General features: G+C 48.0%; 2 protein-coding genes across 4 annotated transcripts in view; one reads left to right on the top strand and one right to left on the bottom strand.

The window, feature by feature from the left end:
• Positions 1-2,451: 2,451 nt before the first annotated feature.
• Positions 2,452-12,500, top strand: part of alg13 (ALG13 UDP-N-acetylglucosaminyltransferase subunit) — a gene marked incomplete at its 3' end in the record, with an annotated part of 15,692 nt that continues 5,643 nt past the window's right edge. For 2 of the 3 annotated variants that reach the window (XM_079335616.1, XM_079335617.1), the window contains exons 1-13: positions 2,453-2,704; positions 4,591-4,674; positions 7,488-7,538; positions 7,624-7,670; positions 7,786-7,858; positions 8,050-8,131; positions 8,216-8,381; positions 8,946-9,009; positions 9,096-9,213; positions 9,354-9,418; positions 11,257-11,357; positions 11,442-11,527; positions 12,134-12,410. In XM_079335616.1, the coding sequence (XP_079191742.1) occupies positions 2,585-2,704; positions 4,591-4,674; positions 7,488-7,538; positions 7,624-7,670; positions 7,786-7,858; positions 8,050-8,131; positions 8,216-8,381; positions 8,946-9,009; positions 9,096-9,213; positions 9,354-9,418; positions 11,257-11,357; positions 11,442-11,527; positions 12,134-12,410 (1,334 nt within the window). In that variant the 5' untranslated portion in view covers positions 2,453-2,584. Of the gene's footprint in view, positions 2,705-4,590; positions 4,675-7,487; positions 7,539-7,623; positions 7,671-7,785; positions 7,859-8,049; positions 8,132-8,215; positions 8,382-8,945; positions 9,010-9,095; positions 9,214-9,353; positions 9,419-11,256; positions 11,358-11,441; positions 11,528-12,133; positions 12,411-12,500 lie in introns of all 3 variants that reach the window. The other variant, XM_079335618.1, reaches the window with a different exon arrangement.
• The window catches only part of LOC306818255 (CSC1-like protein 2), a 51,837-nt gene continuing 47,004 nt past the window's right edge, over positions 7,668-12,500 (bottom strand). Inside the window, exon 25 of the transcript XR_013778151.1 lies at positions 7,668-7,680. The gene's annotated coding sequence lies outside the window, so the exon portion shown is untranslated. The remainder of the gene's footprint in view (positions 7,681-12,500) is intronic.

The raw sequence follows: 12,500 nt of genomic DNA on the forward strand, positions 1-12,500 counted from the left end.
CAAAGAGCAGGTAGAGGAGCTTCCTGTTTGTCTGTTCACATTAACAAAGAGCAGGTAGAGGAGCTTCCTGTTTGTCTGTTCACATTAACAAAGAGCAGGTAGAGGAGCTTCCTGTTTGTCTGTTCACATTAACAAAGAGCAGGTAGAGGAGCTTCCTGTTTGTCTGTTCACATTAACAAAGAGCAGGTAGAGGAGCTTCCTGTTTGTCTGTTCACATTAACAAAGAGCAGGTAGAGGAGCTTCCTGTTGGTCTGTTCACATTAACAAAGAGCAGGTAGAGGAGCTTCCTGTTGGTCTGTTCACATTAACAAAGAGCAGGTAGAGGAGCTTCCTGTTGGTCTGTTCACATTAACAAAGAGCAGGTAGAGGAGCTTCCTGTTGGTCTGTTCACATTAACAAAGAGCAGGTACACATGCTCATCATCATCAGCAGACCCGGATCATGATGAACAGCCATCTGATAAACTGAGCTGGGCTTTAACATGTGATGGAGGAGATGCAGAAAGAAGGAGAGGATAGGATGGGATGGGATGGGGGGGGTTTGGGCAGGCCATCCTGGGGGGGGGGGGGTTTGGGCAGGCCATCCTGGGGGGGGGGGGGGGGGGGGGGGCAGGCCATCCTCACCAACAGTCCCAAGGAACCTAAGAGAGCTCAAAAGGAGAGGTTAGAATATAAAGATAGAGACAAGCAGTAATAAGATATGAAAGAGGGAGAGAGAGATAAGAGATCCTGGTGCCAGTTCCCCCGGTAGTCTAGACCTATAGCAGCATAACTATGAGCTGGTCCTAAGCCAGCCCTAACTATAAGATTTATCAAAAAGAAAAGTTTGAAGTCTATTCTTAAAAGTACCTAGTGTGTCTGCCTCCCGGACCCCGACTGGTAGACGATTCCAAAGGAGCCTGATAACTGCAGACTCTACCACCTGTAGTTTAGAGACTGTAGGTACCAGCAGGTCTGATAACTGCAGACTCTACCTCCTGTAGTTTAGAGACTGTAGGTACCAGCAGGTCTGATAACTGCAGACTCTACCACCTGTAGTTTAGAGACTGTAGGTACCAGCAGGTCTGATAACTGCAGACTCTACCACCTGTAGTTTAGAGACTGTAGGTACCAGCAGGTCTGATAACTGCAGACTCTACCTCCTGTAGTTTAGAGACTGTAGGTACCAGCAGGTCTGATAACTGCAGACTCTACCTCCTGTAGTTTAGAGACTGTAGGTACCAGCAGGTCTGATAACTGCAGACTCTACCTCCTGTAGGACATTTAGAGACTGTAGGTACCAGCAGGTCTGATAACTGCAGACTCTACCTCCTGTAGTTTAAAGACTGTAGGTACCAGCAGGTCTGATAACTGCAGACTCTACCTCCTGTAGTTTAGAGACTGTAGGTACCAGCAGGTCTGATAACTGCAGACTCTACCACCTGTAGTTTAGAGACTGTAGGTACCAGCAGGTCTGATAACTGCAGACTCTACCTCCTGTAGTTTAGAGACTGTAGGTACCAGCAGGTCTGATAACTGCAGACTCTACCTCCTGTAGTTTAGAGACTGTAGGTACCAGCAGGTCTGATAACTGCAGACTCTACCTCCTGTAGTTTAGAGACTGTAGGTACCAGCAGGTCTGATAACTGCAGACTCTACCACCTGTAGTTTAGAGACTGTAGGTACCAGCAGGTCTGATAACTGCAGACTCTACCTCCTGTAGTTTAGAGACTGTAGGTACCAGCAGGTCTGATAACTGCAGACTCTACCTCCTGTAGTTTAGAGACTGTAGGTACCAGCAGGTCTGATAACTGCAGACTCTACCACCTGTAGTTTAGAGACTGTAGGTACCAGCAGGTCTGATAACTGCAGACTCTACCTCCTGTAGTTTAGAGACTGTAGGTACCAGCAGGTCTGATAACTGCAGACTCTACCTCCTGTAGTTTAGAGACTGTAGGTACCAGCAGGTCTGATAACTGCAGACTCTACCTCCTGTAGTTTAGAGACTGTAGGTACCAGCAGGTCTGCATTCTGGGAGCTTAATGTACTGCCCTTTGTGATGTCATGAAGGGAACATCTCCAAACAGCCTGTTGGAGCAGGCAGAAGACGGAGAGGACGGACTTTTCTCATCATTGGAGGGTTTGTAGACAGACTAGAGACACATGTTAGAGGGACATGGAGGAGAGGATTTGACAGAGTATTAGACCTTTAAAGGAAGTTTTTACAGGTCACTTTCTTTCAGCATAAATCTTAACAAATGTTTCTTTGTATTTTCAGTGATAGATGACTTCTGCTTCTTGTCTGTCTTGAAATAAATTGACTAAAAAAGGGAGGGTTGACCAATAAGGAGACGTTGGTGAAGACATTTTTTGGTAAACAGTTTATTCTCAGATGTCCCTCAAACATTTGAATCTTCTTAAATGTCAGATGACACTTTTGAAACATGTGATTTCGGACCCTCGCTTCGTCCCTGAACGCCTCCTCTCCTTTGAGGCGTCGCGCGCTGATCAGACGTGATTAAAGCCACCTGTCGGTGAGCGGAGCTCGGCACCGGTCCAAGCACACTTTGTCCGCTCTTTGTGTCCGTTAGTTTACCGGCTCCGGGATGCAGAAAGGTCTGAAGAAGTACTTCGTCAACATGGACGAGTACCTGAGCAGTCTGGGACTCTACCGGAAGATGGTGGCCCGGGACGCGTCTAGCCTGTTCCGAGCCGTGTCAGAGCAGGTGAGCCGGGGGGGGAGGGCTAACTTCAGAGAGGGGGAGGGGGGCACAGGGTCAAGGGTCAGAGGTCAGAGGTCAGAGGGGTGGGGGGTCAGACAGGACAGGACAGGACAGGACACCTGAAGTCACATTTCCTTCTCAACATGTCAGGTATCAATAATAACATACTCAGATAAATCTGACCCCGTTACCATGGAAACAGGCCCCTCCCCTCTCCAAGCTAAGTGTTATTTTCACACAGGTGTTCTGACTGCAGGTGATTGAAGATCCAGTTCTGACCCCACAGTGTGACTAACCACTGAAGGGCTTAATATGAGTCTGTCTGTCACCTGTGTGATACCATGGCAACCATCCATGGACAGTCTCATCAGGACACACACACACACACACACACACACACACACACACACACACGCTCTAAGTAGCAAAAATGTTGGAAAAAGTTTGTGTTGCTAAGCAACAGTCCAGATGATGACAGTTTTTGTGGGCGGGGCCAAATGATAGGTAAACATCAACATAATAAACAAACTAGTGTTGATTATATTTCATTATGAAGAGCTGCAGGAACCATGTAATTGTGTGTGTGCACGCGCAGCTAACGCCTCACTTTTCCCGCCGTTCCGCTTTCAGTTCTGTACGGACGGTCCAAACCGTCCAAACCGTCCAAACCAAACCTTCAGGTCCAAACCCAGCCTTCAGGTCCAAACCCAACCTTCAGGTCCAAACCAAACCTTCAGGTCTAAACAAAACCTTCAGGTCCAAACCAAACCTTCAGGTCCAAACCCAACCTTCAGGTCCAAACCCAACCTTCAGGTCCAAACCAAACCTTCAGGTCTAAACAAAACCTTCAGGTCCAAACCAAACCTTCAGGTCCAAACCCAACCTTCAGGTCCAAACCAAACCTTCAGGTCTAAACAAAACCTTCAGGTCCAAACCAAACCTTCAGGTCCAAACCCAACCTTCAGGTCCAAACCCAACCTTCAGGTCCAAACCAAACCTTCAGGTCTAAACAAAACCTTCAGGTCCAAACCAAACCTTCAGGTCCAAACCCAACCTTCAGGTCCAAACCAAACCTTCAGGTCTAAACAAAACCTTCAGGTCCAAACCAAACCTTCAGGTCCAAACCCAACCTTCAGAAATCAGTTTGTCAAACTCTGCAAGAACTCCTTAAAGAACACGAATCTATCCTGGGTCTGGCTATCCCTGTCCTGGGTCTGGCTCACCCTGTCCTGGGTCTGGCTCACCCTGTCCTGGGTCTGGCTCGCCCTGTCCTGGGTCTGGCTCGCCCTGTCCTGGGTCTGGCTCACCCTGTCCTGGGTCTGGCTCACCCTGTCCTGGGTCTGGCTCGCCCTGTCCTGGGTCTGGCTCGCCGTGTCCTGGGTCTGGCTCACCCTGTCATGGGTCTGGCTCACCCTGTCCTGGGTCTGGCTCACCCTGTCCTGGGTCTTGCTCGCCCTGTCCTGGGTCTGCCTCACCCTGTTCTGGGTCTGGCTCACCCTGTCCTGGGTCTGGCTCACCCTGTCCTGGGTCTGGCTCGCCCTGTCCTGGGTCTGGCTCGCCCTGTCCTGGGTCTTGCTCGCCCTGTCCTGGGTCTTGCTCACCCTGTCCTGGGTCTGGCTCGCCCTGTCCTGGGTCTGGCTCGCCCTGTCCTGGGTCTGGCTCGCCCTGTCCTGGGTCTGGCTCGCCCTGTCCTGGGTCTGGCTCACCCTGTCTGGGGGAAAACGCCACGACAACAAGCCGCTCACACGTCCTGATTAATATCATAAACTCACTAACTTAAAGAATTAAACTTATTTTAATTGTTTTCAACGATTTTCTACCGATACAACGATTACGTTGTAACCTGTGTGTGTGTGTGTGTGTGTGTGTGTGTGTGTGTGTGTGTGTAGTTGTATTATTCTCAGAACTACCATCAGAGGATCCGTCAGGACTGCGCAGATTTCATGAGAGCCAACAGAAGCAACTTTGAACCTGTGAGTCACTGACAACTAAAACAGCTGACTTACTAACTAAATAACCAACCAACCAACTCACAGACTAACTACCTCACAGACTAACTAACTCACAGCCTAACTAACTAACTAACTAACTCACAGCCTAACTAACTCACAGACTAACTAACTAACCAACTAACTCACAGACTAACTAACTCACAGCCTAACTAACTCACAGACTAACTAACTAACTCACAGCCTAACTAACTCACAGACTAACTAACTAACCAACTAACTCACAGCCTAACTAACTCACAGCCTAACTAACTCACAGACTAACTAACTCACAGACTAACTAACTAACCAACTAACTCACAGCCTAACTAACTCACAGACTAACTAACTAACTCACAGCCTAACTAACTCACAGCCTAACTAACTCACAGCCTAACTAACTCACAGACTAACTAACTCACAGACTAACTAACTAACTCACAGCCTAACTAACTCACAGACTAACTAACTCACAGACTAACTAACTCACAGCCTAACTAACTCACAGCCTAACTAACTCACAGACTAACTAACTCACAGACTAACTAACTCACAGCCTAACTAACTCACAGACTAACTAACTCACAGACTAACTAACTCACAGACTAACTAACTCACAGACTAACTAACTCACAGACTAACTAACTAACTCACAGCCTAACTAACTCACAGCCTAACTAACTCACAGACTAACTAACTCACAGCCTAACTAACTCACAGACTAACTAACTAACCAACTAACTCACAGCCTAACTAACTCAGACTAACTCACAGACTAACTAACTCACAGACTAACTAACTCACAGACTAACTCACAGACTAACTAACTCACAGACTAACTAACTCACAGACTAACTAACTAACCAACTAACTCAGACTAACTAACTCACAGACTAACTAACTCACAGACTAACTAACTCACAGCCTAACTAACTCACAGCCTAACTAACTCACAGACTAACTCACAGCCTAACTAACTCACAGACTAACTAACTCACAGCCTAACTAACTCACAGACTAACTAACTCACAGACTAACTCAGACTAACTAACTCACAGCCTAACTAACTCACAGACTAACTCACAGCCTAACTAACTCACAGCCTAACTAACTCACAGACTAACTAACTCACAGACTAACTCACAGCCTAACTAACTCACAGCCTAACTAACTCACAGCCTAACTAACTCACAGACTAACTAACTAACTCACAGACTAACTAACTAACTCACAGCCTAACTAACTCACAGACTAACTAACTAACTCACAGCCTAACTAACTCACAGACTAACTCACAGCCTAACTAACTCACAGACTAACTAACTCACAGACTAACTAACTCACAGACTAACTCACAGCCTAACTAACTCACAGACTAACTCACAGCCTAACTAACTCACAGACTAACTCACAGCCTAACTAACTCACAGACTAACTAACTCACAGCCTAACTAACTCACAGCCTAACTAACTCACAGACTAACTAACTAACTCACAGACTAACTAACTCACAGCCTAACTAACTCACAGACTAACTAACTCACAGACTAACTAACTCACAGCCTAACTAACTCACAGACTAACTAACTAACTCACAGACTAACTAACTCACAGCCTAACTAACTCACAGACTAACTAACTCACAGACTAACTAACTAACTCACAGACTAACTAACTAACTCACAGCCTAACTAACTCACAGACTAACTCACAGCCTAACTAACTCACAGACTAACTAACTCACAGACTAACTCACAGCCTAACTAACTCACAGACTAACTCACAGCCTAACTAACTCACAGCCTAACTAACTCACAGACTAACTCACAGCCTAACTAACTCACAGCCTAACTAACTCACAGCCTAACTAACTCACAGCCTAACTAACTCACAGCCTAACTAACTCACAGACTAACTAACTAACTCACAGACTAACTAACTAACTCACAGCCTAACTAACTAACTCACAGACTAACTAACTAACTCACAGACTAACTAACTCACAGACTAACTAACTCACAGACTAACTAACTCACAGACTAACTAACTCACAGACTAACTAACTCACAGACTAACTAACTCACAGACTAACTCACAGACTAACTAACTAACTCACAGACTAACTAACTAACTCACAGACTAACTAACTAACTCACAGACTAACTAACTCACAGGCTAACTAACTAACTCACAGACTAACTAACTAACTCACAGACTAACTAACTCACAGACTAACTAACTCACAGACTAACTAACTCACAGACTAACTAACTCACAGACTAACTAACTCACAGACTAACTAACTCACAGACTAACTAACTAACTCACAGACTAACTAACTAACTCACAGACTAACTAACTCACAGACTAACTAACTCACAGATTGACCTGCTGAACAGACTCACTGACACACTGATTAACCAGCTGAGGAACATAACATATTAAACTTACTCTGATGCAGCTGGAGCTTTTCTCAACTAACACAACTAACTAATAAGATTTTGAACTAACTAACATTAATTAACAGTAATCTATAGAAAGACTAGCTCAAGTTCTAACTGACTTAACTCCTTACTAACTAGCTAACTAACTGACCTGTTAACTTGTAACCACTGACTAAATGTTGGACTGACTGTTGCTGTTCTCACCTGCAGCACAGGTGTTCTCAGAGTTAAATGTAGGGAGTTGGGATCGAACCTGTGACCTGGTCGAGAGACGACCCGCTCTACCACTGAGCCACAGCCGTTCTCAGTGTGTGTGTGTGTGTGTGTGTGTGTGTGTGTGTTTTTGTGTTTCAGTTTGTTGAAGGTTCCTTTGAGAAATACTTGGAGCGTCTGGAGGACCCAAAGGTGAGCCGCTGTGACCTTTAACCCTCCTGGGTGTTACCTGTGTACAGGTGTGACTGTGTGTGTGTGTGTGTCTGTGTGTCAACAGGAGACAGTGGGTCAGGTGGAGATCAAGGCTCTGTCTCAGCTGTACAGGTGAGCACACCTGATCTGAGTCAGCTGATCTTGAACACGTTCAGTGTTTACATGTCGGTGATGTCGTGTCGCTTTAAGAGTCTTCAGCTCCAATAGAAACGCTCTCTGACTTCAGGCGCTGTTTCCTGATCTACCGTTACCCGGGGAAACCGGCCACAGTGATATCGGAGGACGACTTTGTGGACAAGGTTTGTTCACATCTTTATCATCGCTTTGAGAATCGACGTTTCTCACCGTCGTTCACGTTTCGCTGCCTAACTGACTTCATCATCGACCTCTTTTCTGCTGATCTGATGATGTCATCAGTCGATGACATCATCAGGACCAGAGATGATCCGATTCAGGACTTTAAACTCTGTGATCCTCTGTTGTTTCCTAGGTGACGCTGTGTTGCTCCATCAACGGTAACTATGACATTGTTTACCCGAGGAGTTACCCCGCGTCCGCCGCCCTCTGTCAGTGTGAGTACTGAGCACTGATTTGTCGATTGCAGAGAGTGAAGGATTTAAAGGAACAGTACAACATTTTACTGTGTGCGCGTGCAGCTCTGCTGTACGAGCTGCTCTACACTCAGGTTTTCGGGTTAGAGGAGGCGGAGCTCTGTCAGGCCATGGAGACCTTCAGGGTTGGAGGTCGTCGCTATAGAAACAGCCCATCGATGTGCAGTGATGTGGATATCGGATACGATACACCTGAAGACCGAGGTCACAGGTACACGCACAAAGACGCTGTGTATTACTTGAGTTATGAACTTTGTGTGTCACACTGATGGTGACGTGTGCGCTCGATACGATCAGTGTGTTGTTCCCGCCTGCTGTTAGCTAAGAAAACAAATCATTCGCAGCTCTGACATCAGAGGTAAATGGAGCGTCTCATCAGGATGGACTGAAGCACCAAGGGAGGACTGTGACATGAAGGACTAAAGTAGTCCTTCAGGACATGTGACTGACACGGTCAACATTTGATGAAGGACGGACATTAAATCACAGATGGGAGGACACCTGACGTTAGTCAACACATGGAGGAATAAATGACGTGGCAGGAACCCACAGAACAGACAGACGAGTGATGAGTGTGGGAACAATAGATTGATGAGGACGAGTTAGATGTAGACAGACCAACACAGGAAGGACAGATGTGTTCAGGAAGAGGTGGAGCATCAGGGTCGGAAGGAGATGAGACTGTACGACGTGGACACGTCAGCTTTCATGACAAAGACTGAAAAGTAAAACTAAAGAACTAATGGTAACCTGTAATGTTTGTTTTATTCTGCAGGGAGGAGCCAGAGGTGGGCGGGGCTTCAGAGGACAAACTGCGAGCTGTGACAGACGAGACAAAGGTGAGCTATGGAGGGTTTCTGTCCTCCTGACTGCATGAATCAGTGTTAACATGAGGAAGCCTCTGACTGTTGTTTTTATTGGTCAGTCCTCTGCAGAGGCCCCGCCCCCCTCCAGACTGTCTCTTCCATATAAGGTGATGAAGTCTCTGGATGGGGAGGTGTACAGGAACCTTGAGTTTGATGTGTGGCAGGACACCTGCAAAGGTAACACAGGCATCGTGATACACACTAAACACACGTCCAAATCTCACTGAATAAATATCGTGTGTGTGTGTGTGTGTGTGTGTGTGTGTGTGTGTGTGTGTGTGTGTGTGTGTGTGTGTGTGTGTGTGTGTGTGTGTCAGAGATGCAGAAGACAGACTACATGGTGTTTGCAGGAAGGCAGTACTTCCTGGGAGACAAATGTCAGGTAACCAATCTCCTCAAAACACAGACCACGTCAGTTTCTTTTCAAATACATTAACACTGTATCATACGATCAAGTGACGTGCTACGATGGCGCCGCGGATGGTTGCCATGGTACTGCGCTTGTTGCGTTTTTCTTTATTTTTGTAGTTTTTTGCTCCCCTTCTCTGGTTTCTTTCACCACTGAAGAACTATTAAACATCGGACAGTCCTCTGCAGAACTTTTTTCACCGGTTCTCTTTGAGCCTGAAGTTAGTTAGTTAGTGAACCTCACCCAGCTCACAGTGCCGACCTGTCCGTGGATCGCCAACTTCCTGACTGAACTTTCTGAACAACACGGGCTGTATGTCAGTCAGACGGGCTGTTTGTCATACAGACGGGCTGTTTGTCAGTCAGACGGGCTGTTTGTCATACAGACGGGCTGTTTGTCATACAGACGGGCTGTTTGTCATACAGACGGGCTGTTTGTCATACAGACGGGCTGTTTGTCATACAGACGGGCTGTTTGTCATACAGACGGGCTGTTTGTCAGTCAGACGGGCTGTTTGTCAGTCAGACGGGCTGTTTGTCAGTCAGACGGGCTGTTTGTCAGTCAGACGGGCTGTTTGTCTGACAGATGGGCTGTTTGTCAGTCAGACGGGCTGTTTGTCAGTCAGACGGGCTGTTTGTCAGTCAGACGGGCTGTTTGTCTGACAGATGGGCTGTTTGTCAGTCAGACATGGTACTGCGCTTGTTGCGTATGTCAGTCAGACGGGCTGTTTGTCAGTCAGACGGGCTGTATGTCAGTCAGACGGGCTGTTTGTCTGACAGATGGGCTGTTTGTCAGTCAGACATGGTACTGCGCTTGTTGCGTATGTCAGTCAGATGGGCTGTATGTCAGTCGGACGGGCTGTTTGTCAGTCAGACGGGCTGTATGTCAGTCGGACGGGCTGTATGTCAGTCAGACGGGCTGTATGTCAGTCAGACGGGCTGTTTGTCATACAGACGGGCTGTTTGTCAGTCAGACGGGCTGTTTGTCAGTCAGACGGGCTGTATGTCAGTCAGACGGGCTGTTTGTCTGACAGATGGGCTGTTTGTCAGTCAGACATGGTACTGCGCTTGTTGCGTATGTCAGTCAGACGGGCTGTTTGTCAGTCAGACGGGCTGTTTGTCAGTCAGACGGGCTGTATGTCAGTCAGACGGGCTGTTTGTCAGTCGGACGGGCTGTATGTCAGTCAGACGGGCTGTATGTCAGTCAGATGGGCTGTTTGTCAGTCAGACGGGCTGTATGTCAGTCAGACGGGCTGTTTGTCAGTCAGACGGGCTGTATGTCAGTCAGACGGGCTGTATGTCAGTCAGACGGGCTGTTTGTCAGTCAGACGGGCTGTATGTCAGTCAGACGGGCTGTTTGTCAGTCAGACGGGCTGTTTGTCAGTCGGACGGGCTGTTTGTCAGTCAGACGGGCTGTTTGTCAGTCAGACGGGCTGTTTGTCAGTCAGACGGGCTGTATGTCAGTCAGACGGGCTGTTTGTCAGTCGGACGGGCTGTATGTCAGTCAGACGGGCTGTATGTCAGTCAGATGGGCTGTTTGTCAGTCAGACGGGCTGTATGTCAGTCAGACGGGCTGTTTGTCAGTCAGACGGGCTGTATGTCAGTCAGACGGGCTGTATGTCAGTCAGACGGGCTGTTTGTCAGTCAGACGGGCTGTATGTCAGTCAGACGGGCTGTTTGTCAGTCGGACGGGCTGTTTGTCAGTCGGACGGGCTGTATGTCAGTCAGACGGGCTGTTGTGGAGACATGGAGGATGCTTTCCTCAGACTGAATAGAGTTTATAATTGGTGAATCTCCTCCTCTGTGTTTCAGGTGCGTCTGGAGCCAAAGGGGAAGTACTACAATGCCTTCATCCAGGAAGTAGGAACTCACTCATCAGCTGTTACTGTCTTCATCGAGGAGCTGGGAGAAAAGTAATGCACATGTCCTGATACTGAAAAGGACAGGATAGTTGACCTGTGAGGACAAATCACTGACTCTCCCTCTGTGTTTTTTAGACACTTGGTTCCTCTGACTGACCTGAAACCTGTGAATCCGGTCCCAGCCTGGAACGTGGCTGCTCCCTCCAGAAAAGGAGACCTGGGTACGTTCACACATCAGTTTCAAACCATGACTTGTTGTCACGCCTCCTGACTTGTTGTCACGCCTCCTGACTTGTTGTAACGCCTCCTGACTTGTTGTCACGCCTCCTGACTTGTTGTAACGCCTCCTGACTTGCTTCCTGACTTGTTGTCACGCCTCCTGACTTGTTGTCACGCCTCCTGACTTGTTGTCACGCCTCCTGACTTGCTTCCTGACTTGTTGTAACGCCTCCTGACTTGTTGTAACGCCTCCTGACTTGTTGTCACGCCTCCTGACTTGTTGTCACGCCTCCTGACTTGTTGTCACGCCTCCTGACTTGTTGTTACGCCTCCTGACTTGTTGTCACGCCTCCTGACTTGTTGTCACGCCTCCTGACTTGTTGTCACGCCTCCTGACTTGTTGTCACGCCTCCTGACTTGTTGTTACGCCTCCTGACTTGTTGTTACGCCTCCTGACTTGTTGTCACGCCTCCTGACTTGTTGTCACGCCTCCTGACTTGTTGTCACGCCTCCTGACTTGTTGTCACGCCTCCTGACTTGTTGTCACGCCTCCTGACTTGTTGTCACGCCTCCTGACTTGCTTCCTGACTTGTTGTCGTGTCTCTCAGACTTGGACTCGCGTGGTCAGCGTCATCAGCGACATCGTTACTTCAGGAAGTCTCGCGGCAGCGGTGGAGTGAAGGGGGCAGAGCTTTTGATGCCCCCTCCAGCCTCATACGGAGGCCCCGCCCCCTCTCCCCTACCCCCCCGCTTCCAGCCCACAGGTCACCCTCGCCCCCCGCCTCCCCCATCACCTGGAGCTTTGACCTATGACCCCTACGCTCCCCCTCACCACCACCACCACCACCACCCTCCTGCCAGGGCTCCTCGTTACGGAGCCTCCAGGTAAGACTTCACCAACCACCAATCAGAATCAGGATCCAGGTTCTTTAAACACAAAGTGTGTGTGTGTGTGTGTGTGTGTGTGTGTGTGTG

This window comes from Symphodus melops (assembly GCF_947650265.1).
Source record: "Symphodus melops genome assembly, chromosome: 2".
Lineage (NCBI taxonomy): Eukaryota > Metazoa > Chordata > Actinopteri > Labriformes > Labridae > Symphodus > Symphodus melops.